Consider the following 9,179-nt stretch of genomic DNA (forward strand, 5'->3'; position numbering starts at 1 on the left):
ATCTTTTATATTTTGTGCCTTATTTTTTATTTATACATTTTTTAGCTTAAGTTTATTGTAATTCTGTGTTAGGAGGACCGAGCAAAACTTTTCATTTTATAGAATGTTATCTGTGCTTATGACAGTAAAACATCTTGAATCTTGTGTTTATTGTAAGCATTTGGAGTAAAAAAACAACACTTTTTTTACTCGTTCTCTTTTCATTATTGTTGACAAAATGTGGACGTTCATGTGCAGCTGTTTTTATTTCTCAGAGAGTGAATCACATGGTTTGCACAACCAAAAATAAACCCGCTCCGGGCCGCTTTTGCAACAAGTCGGTCAGAATGTAACATGCTTTAAACATCCCAGTGATGGCTACAACAATCCTGCAGATTGACCTTGTTCGATTAGAAACAGCCGTGTGACCTCGAAAGAAAAGGCTGATGTGACTTTACTTCCGCCGTAACAGACAATGCAGCTCCACAGATTGGCACACCATCACCAAATGTCCTCTCGACGGATAGAAAGAAGTCGAGGTCAGAGCCGCGTAGCTTTTTTTAACGTTCCATTTCACGACTTATAAAGCGAGTTCGTCCGTGACGGCTGTGCTCCTGAGCGGCTCCTCACTCCCCCGGCGGCCCGGCGACCCGTCTCCAGACCTGGAACCCTCCCGCGGGCAGAAAGGGACGTAGCGAACCCAGGATCGGGACGAGAGGCGGGAGGTGATGCCGAAGGGGAGGTCGTACACCTCTTCGGTTCCCGCGGCGTAGGCGGAGTCCTCCGGATCCCTTTTGTCCCAGGTCAAGAGGCCTCGCTCACGTTTGGTCCCTTAGACAGCAGAACGAGAAAGATTATTCCACGACACGTATAGTTCACATGCTGTTTGGTTCAATAGCAATCTTCTACTTCGGCTTACCGGGAATTGTGTTATCCAGGAAGAAGCCCAGAACCCCTCCCACGAACATATTTGTGGTCAATAATATGCGTAACACTTGGTCTACCTCTTTAATACCTGATACACATCGAGGGCGAGACAGAGAAAAGTCCAATACAGTCAGATTGATATGCATCACAGACAGAAAGCTTTTTAAAGAGATGACACTTCCTGTTCGGTACCTGTTTGTAATACATCTGGATTCTTCATTATAAAGTTTGGAATGACGAGGGCAGAAAACATGGAAAACCCAAAAACAAATATATTCCTGGAGGAGTTCATGTCTGTGGACTGTAAAACGGCACGCGTCAGCACATTTTTTAAAAGCGTTTAAAAAAACAAATATGGCCGCATATCAAGTCCTATATGTTACCTGAAGGTTAGAAACTCCCGCGGCGGTTATGACGCCGAACATGACCAGGAACATCCCTCCCATCACAGGGGTGGGTATGGTGGTGAAGACGGCGCCGATTTTACCCAGCATGCCCATCAAGATCATGAAGACTCCGCTCACCAGGATCACCACGCGGCTCCCGACCTGCAGCAAAGCCGTCAGCCATGAATTTACGCAGGAAAAAATGGAAGTTTGGACGTCGAAATATCTCCTCTTTTCACCTTCGTGATCCCCAGGGCGGCCACGTTCTCGCTGAACGACGTGGTGCCGTTGCCCGTGCCGAAGGCCGCCGCCATCAAACTCCCGAGGCCTTCGACGCCGATGCCCCGGCTGATGGCGTGCTTGGGCGGGGGCGGCGCCCCCGACAGCCTGGCGCACGCGTGGTAGTCGCCCACGGACTCGGCCATGGAGCACACTATCCCCGCCATCATCCCGAACGCACCCGCCACGCTCACGGCCGGCGCGCCCCACCGGCCTATTCGACGGTCGCGACAACGGCGGTTATTATTATTGAATAGCCGAGAGATACGGCGGCCTAAGAGGTGGACCTACCGGGATACGGCAACGTGAACCAGGGCGCCTGGTTCAGCACGTCTCCCTTCACGTCGGTGCGCGCCAGGTGGCCGTACCGGGCCGGATCGGATGGCAGGACGTCAGTGATGGTGAGGAGGTAGCAGACGAACCATGACAGCGCAATGCCCAGCAGGATCTAAGAAGACACCCCCCAAAAAATGCATGTTGCATAAGAGAGTAGAGTATGCAGTATCAGTGTGTATCTGTTGTGAATACTTTCCATGGGACCTACAGGCATAATCTGGAAGATGTACAGCTTTGAGGTGTGCAGCTTCTTGGCTCGGCTGTATGCAGGAACAGGGATCGGTATGCGACGGAGGTACTGGGAGAAGAGGATGATGAGCGCCGTGGTCCTGCGTTGTCATGAGGAGAGCTGTCATTAGCGCCATGGAGCTGGGAAACGGGCCGGCGATGACACCGCCGGTTCGTTTCCCCCTCCTCGCCGAGGCGCTCATACGCACATGGCGGAGACGCCCCAGTGGCTGCCGACCTTGGCTCCGACTGAATCGTACAGCGACAGGCCGATGAGGGAGACCGTGGGCGCGATGGTTAAGGGGCCGACGAAGCGCATGAGGAAGCCGATGAGGCCCGAGAAACCGATCAGGATCTGGAGCAGAGAGGCCACCATGATGGAGCCCTGCAGCTGTGGACGGCAGCACAATAACCCGGATCATTAGCATCAACGTCACCGGTCTCTCCCTCTCTGTGTCTCTGTAGAGTGATGTACTTTGAGATGAAACTACAAGGGTTCACTGAGCTTTTCATCGAGTTCTGTGCATGTACAGGTGTCTCACTGTTCTCATGCGGGTCTGCCACACTTCTATGAAGATTGGCGAGGAGGTGTCGACCAGGCTGGCGTTCTGGGTCCAAGCCGGGCATCTCCACTCCGGCATGGACAACATGGCCATGGACGGGGTCAACAAAGCAAAGGTGCCTCCCTGCAGGATGGGAAGCCTGCAAGCGGGACATAAACAGTTCAGTATGCGGCTGCGTAGATCGCATCAAATGGAGGTTTTTCTTTTCCTTTTTTGATGGGGTTTTGAATCCATTTTTGCCACTAAAATTTGCCAAAAAGTTAACGTCACATAACATGGACATACTTCCAGAAAGTACTGAGATGAAGCATCCTCACATGCTCACCACATGCTGATGTGTGGAGCGGATGGGACAGTCATCGGTCACGATCATTAACAATCTGACACGTCTCCATCCTGGTGGAAAAAGCACCAACACGGCTGCATTTCTTGAGGGAACGGAGGCAACATTCCTGTGTTTAAATTCGCTCTCCATCTTGTTTATGCGTTTAGAGGTGTAACTTTTCTGCTGCGTCGTTAACGAGAGCAAAAAATTCAGTACAAACGACCCTTGATAGATCTCACCTCTTAATTTTTCCCCCTCATAGTGCATCTATTTTTTTATGGAAGACCATTTCCGCAACCAAAAAAAAAAATAGGACCAAAAAAAATGTTTTTTAAATTACGACCAACAAAAAAAATAATAATAATAGGACCAAAAAAATAAATAAAAATTAAACAACTTTTTTTTTCGGCCATTAATATATATATATTTTTTACTGTCCTAAATTTTTTTTCTCCAATTTATTTATTTTTTGGACCTAATTTTATTGGATTTTTTTTCTCCTAATTATTATTATTATTATTATTATTATTATTATTATTATTATTATTATTATTATTGTCCTAATTTCTTTGTGTGGCGGAAATGGGCTTCCTTCATTTTCTGTGTTGCCCAACGACGGGGTGCTCTGGATTAGCTCCTCTATTTCTCCAACAGCTAACTTTCTTAACTATGTAGCATTTAGTGCTGGGCAACAGGAAGTTTACCAGAGATGTTGTTTTTTCCCAAAACAGCTAATTGCTGCTGCTTAAAACTTTAAGACTGCGCCCATAAAGAGTTCAACTTTGCCTCCATCTAACTATCTAACTATCTCGCCAACCGTCCAGGTACCGTGCAGGTCATGACCTACGGCGCCGTCCTCCTGACCTGACACCGAAGGTGACCTGCAGCAGGGTGATCAGGCCGCCGGCGAAGAAGCTGGTGTTGATGAGCTGACTCTGGGTCAGGCTGTCGTGCTGCAGGCACAGCCCCTCCGACAGGATGAGGGGGATGGAGGTCATCGCGCCGAAAGACGTCAGGTAATGCTGCGCAGGAGAGGAAACAGCAGTGAGAAGGATGAAGCCACGGTATTGACGACACGCCGGGAAACACAGAAGACGTTCAGAATGCTGGTCTGCCGTTAATCAGACGTCATTTATCGGCGTTAAAGAAGAACCAGGGTTGCTTTTCAGGGACCACAAACAAGATGGAAGCCACGAAGATGTAATGCTAAGCTGGTCTTGATTGCAAGATTTGAACAGTGAGTTTGGCAAGTCGGTTTAAAATGTCTTATACGACAACTTCGGCACCAATTGACGCTTGTTTTTGAGTTTGAATGAAATGTGTTTTAGGACGTCTCGCAGCCCATTTGTGTCGGCGTGAGCACCGTTCTCGTGATGTGGGTTTAATAAAGACATTTACAAGACTTTCAAGGGCACTTTGACACCCACCTGCATGGCCAGAAACATGCAGAGGTACCACGGGGGAACGTCAGTCACACAATACGTTGGTTTGTTTCGATCCTCCTCTGATTCACAGCTGCTCCCGAGTGTCTTCTTCCCTCTTTGTTGATCAGTGACGTCCAACTGCAGCACATTTATAAGCTTATTTATTACATTGTACCTTTCAGGAACCCTTCGATCTTAACCATGTCTAAGGAATAACTTTTTAACCATGCATTTTTACATCAATACTGTTGTGTAAATCATTTGCATAATCATTTAAATCATTTGCATAACCGTATATAGTCGTAGTTTATTGTTTTAACCTGGTTAAAGCTTCTTAAATTCAAATTAAAATAGCATCGTGTGCTGTGTGGGCTCTGGCTGAGGGCTGTGTGAGCTTAGTAAGAATGTCAGCAGAATATGCACAACTTGTAAAATGTGAAAAGCCCACAGGGACTCAGTGAAGGTCAATCCTCTCTATTAAAGAAAATACACAAGTAAATGCAGTACTTCTCGGTTTAAAAAGATTACCTAAGCACATTTAATATGTATAAATCATTGTACTTACATCAAATACAACATTGTTGGGTCCGTTGCTTCCCTTCCCTGCAGCCATTGTGACTTCTTAACGGTTTTAAGCTCCTTGAGATGCAATTCTTCGAAAAAAGAAGCAAAATTGTAAAATATAGACAACTGCAGAGAAACAACTACAGTTTAACACATTTCACATAGTGTGTGTTTAACTAAGGACAAAGTTCAGCTCTCTTATCAGGTATAATATGTTATTTATTACTTAGCACAGGTTTGCAAAAGTTCAGTCAAGGAGACTATATGTTTGCATACCAAAAATCTGCCCATCACTTGTCACGCATACCTCCTTAATCCAATAAGCACAACGGGACAGTTACATCACAGCCTATCATCTGTCTCCTTTTGAATATGACTCTGTACCTTCAGTTCATTTACGACTTTATCATCTATTAACATCAAACAATCATCTTTTCTTCATCTGACTTGTCTCCCCTCATTGAACTGACATCCATAAGGATGGATAAATGGATTCATAGATGGATTCTCTGATGATTCGATGGATGTTTTCTTGAGAGGAGGCTGCTTACCTTTTAAGTTCCTTACAGAAGTGTTATTAATTCATGTTGAGGAACAAAAACAAAACCCCCGAGAGCTCAGAGAACTCTGACGGTTTTGATCGCGGCTCGCGATTAGCGCTCGAGCCTCAAACTGTCGCCGTCGGTTGACGGGAATTAATTGGGAAGATGGTTATAGATAAAGAGACGCAGGCCTTTTAAAGAGAGGGGCTTCCCCTCACTCGCGGCGTGGAGATTTGATATCATCGTCTCTGTGAGATGCTGATGAATGTGTCAAGGCAGGTGCAGAAAAAAACACATCTCTGTGACAACACCCTTCTAGTTTTATAGCAGAGAGGACGCTTGCTAGTTTTAGGGCAGCGACAGGTTCAAGTGTAGTGCTTCACAAGCTTGAAGCAAGTGACATCATCGACCACAAAGTACTGAGGAACGCAGGCAAGCACTTTAAGATGCTCTTTTTTTAATAATAATAATGATAATGCTAATATGTGCAGTCGGGCTTCACACTAAGGGAGTCATTTATTTTACTTAAATATGCTCTTTGCAGAGCATCAAACTTTAATGTCATTGGCTCCGATGCAACACATCGTTAGGCCCCTGCGTCATTATCAGTAAGTAATACCGCTTTATCATCTTGGGACTTATACTGGCAAGTTATTTTTTTACAATTTAGAGAAGCAACTTAGCCAATTTGTAGGGAGAGATAGTGCATCCTGGTTTGAGCTTTTACTTAGATCACGAGATCTTTCTTCTGTTGGGTAGCTGCTCCTGCTAACGCTAACTGTAGATAAAGGGGAACACATATTACTTCTGCAAAACGCACAGACACACACATACCGAATCACGCTGCACATCGTCCTGCACAACGGTCACGGACTAATTGTGACACGCTCTGACAGGGAGAAGGAGGACGCAGCGATGGAGGCGCTGGGGTTTGAGAGCAGCAGAGAACATTCAGTCAACAGACGTCACGGCGCATAAAGTATTTGTTCACGCGGCAGCAATCCATTGTGTGTCAAGAAGCACAAGAACAACAGCTCTCATTGTTTCATAACCTGCAGGAAGCATCGTCGGACAAGCGTATGAAACTAAATCCAATGATATTGAGCTTGAGCGTTCAAATGCATACGAAGAAACTAATCAGAATCAGCTTTAATGGCCTTGTACTTTTGCACAAACATGGATGAATGTCTCTCGGAAAGGTTTTAAAGCAGCAGTGTGGAGGATTCAGTGCCATCTAGTGGTGACGTTGCAGATTGCATCCAACTGAAGAGCGCGTCGGAAAACTGCAGTGACCTTAATGTGAAAAACGTAGACTTTGCATAAGAAGTGGACTCAGTCATCGTGTCGTCATCCATCGGTTTGAAGCTTTGAGTTCGTCATTGAAACTAACTACAATAATAAAAACAAATATATATTATATTTTGCCAATAAATAGACGTATATCGCACACAATGTTCCTTTTAAAAGACTCAAAATGTGGATGTGTGTGGGTCTCCCCCCGAGGAGGTAACAGCGTCGTTGTTTCAAAGACTTTATTGTTTTTTTAATGCCACGCTATCGCTTCTCATGAATGTCTGCAGTGAGCGATAGTGAGCAGTGAGACGTTCACACAAACTAGAGACTCGGCCTGAAGAGCATCGGCACGTTTTACATCAAACCATGAACATGCTTCTTGAACTAATCTCCTCCAGCTGAGTAAAATCAGATTATCGGATGAATGGATTATACTTGTCTCGGGTTCAGTTCAAATGTGAGGTTGAAAAGAAAAAACCTTCTTAAACTGCCACAGATATCTTTACACAAGTGTGAGTGTTCTAGCTTTTGATTTATTGATTTTTAGACAAGAAACTTCCTACAAATTCAGTGTTTTTGTACCTCGCCCTTCATATCCAAATGAGAAGCGATTTGCATAAAAACCTGCACGCCTGAAACACACACACACACACACACACACACACACACACACACACACACACACACACATACACCGTCTCTGAATTGATTTGAGTATTGTTCACATTTGGGTGTTTTTCTTTTTGTGAGGGAGCACGAATGCAAATTCATCAGGATCACACGTGGAAGGCAGAGACGCTCGTGTGAATATTTAGCGAAACTATTTTGCACAACAATCACAACAAGCTCGTTCGCTGCCTCGTTGAACGAGCAGAAAACAAGCGGCACAGATGTCCAGGTGGGAATTGATCCAACAAAAAATGAACAGAACGATGATGTGTGGGTTTATTTAATTAACTAAAGTGTAAAGATGTCTCGGTTTTCCTTTTTTGTTTCTTTTATTTTGAAGTTCCCGGCCTCTTTGTTTGTTTCCCGCCTTTTGCGATCGTTAGCCCTCATTAGCTCCACCTGGCGCTCGTCAGTCCGGTGGACACCTGTGTTCCTGTCGTCTAATTACTTTCTCGTGTATTTATAGTCCTCTCTTTTGTCTGCCGTCGCTCTATTCATCCCTTCGTTCTTGTCATGTCGCTGGTTTCCGGACATTGAGATCTACGTTTTCCTGATAAAACAAAAGCAGCCGAAACAGAAGATAAGAATCAAGTTTTCCAGCCAATTATCAATAATCTACGATGTTGACGTCGAGCACGGCGGCTCAACTCTCTTATGACAAGTTTGCACGGGAGGCTTTAAACGCACCAGGAAGCTAATTAACCCTTTATCGTCCAAGTAACCATATATGGTCACTTCTGCACCCTGCACATATGAAGTCTTTCTTTAACCAGCCTTTATGACCTCAACTGCTTTCATGAACCTTATTAACAGGCTGTCTTGGAGGCTACTTTTATTTAACAGTAAATTATACTTTAAATTCCTCTCAATACTCATGAATGTTAAGCACCTGGTGAAGTCGTTTAACATTCACCTGTGTGGTATAATAAGTACAAGAAGTCCACTGAGGGATGGGTCAAACTGTCACAGTGCACAATGAGCACAATAGAAGCTAAAGCAAATGTATAAGTGGAAAAAACACGTATCAGAACGCTGGAAAGACAATTAAATTTGGCGTTGACGTGAATCCTGGGAAAAGGTTACCTTTCAAACCAAAAGGCCTCCTTGAATGTCACTCAGGCGTCGCCCTTGAGGCTCGAGCTAAGGTCAGTCCAAACTACCTGCGTGGAGATTTCTAATTTTAAAACCCGAGGAATGAAATTTAAACAAAATAATCCACTTTCTCTCGACTCCACGGCACTCGATGCGCTCGCCCCGCTGTGAACAGCGTTTAACGTCAGTGTCACTTTAACCAATGAGAAGAAGGTCACGGCGGGAGGGCGGGGGGGGGGGGGGCGGCGGCGCTTCAAGGCGACATCAATCACCTTTAATATTACGTCAACGTGAGAGACTTCTGACTGTGAAGACGCTGCTTCACTCTGTCACATCGCATGCGAGGGAGCAGTAAAGGAGCACCATTTGCAGACGATGCATGCTTCCCTGCATGGAAAATAAACTGTATTATAAGATATTTACACCCTCACCAGTCAGCCTTATTAAGTAAAGTTAATCCTGGAGGTATTGTGTGTGTTTAATCCCTAATTGCATCCATATTTATGCAGCGCAGGATATTCCCCAGCGTTTAAACAGAGAGGGGAAACAAACAACGATCACTGAGACGATTA

At 45.1% G+C, this 9,179-nt stretch overlaps 1 protein-coding gene across 1 annotated transcript; it reads right to left on the reverse strand.

Moving 5' to 3' along the window:
• Nucleotides 1–559: 559 nt before the first annotated feature.
• Nucleotides 560–5,060, reverse strand: LOC137785931 (solute carrier family 23 member 1-like). Its single transcript, XM_068577502.1, has 12 exons — nucleotides 5,013–5,060; nucleotides 4,451–4,585; nucleotides 3,888–4,045; nucleotides 2,678–2,837; nucleotides 2,345–2,526; nucleotides 2,116–2,236; nucleotides 1,863–2,019; nucleotides 1,532–1,785; nucleotides 1,290–1,454; nucleotides 1,099–1,207; nucleotides 899–994; nucleotides 560–810 (listed from the first exon to the last, which is right to left on the reverse strand). Exons 1-12 carry the CDS (start codon nucleotides 5,058–5,060, stop codon nucleotides 560–562), a joined length of 1,836 nt encoding a protein of 611 aa, XP_068433603.1.
• Nucleotides 5,061–9,179: the final 4,119 nt, after the last annotated feature.

The sequence above is a fragment of the Clinocottus analis genome, unplaced genomic scaffold (genome assembly GCF_023055335.1).
Source record: "Clinocottus analis isolate CAN_PGR_092001 unplaced genomic scaffold, fCliAna1.0.p SCAF_15, whole genome shotgun sequence".
NCBI classification, from domain to species: domain Eukaryota; kingdom Metazoa; phylum Chordata; class Actinopteri; order Perciformes; family Cottidae; genus Clinocottus; species Clinocottus analis.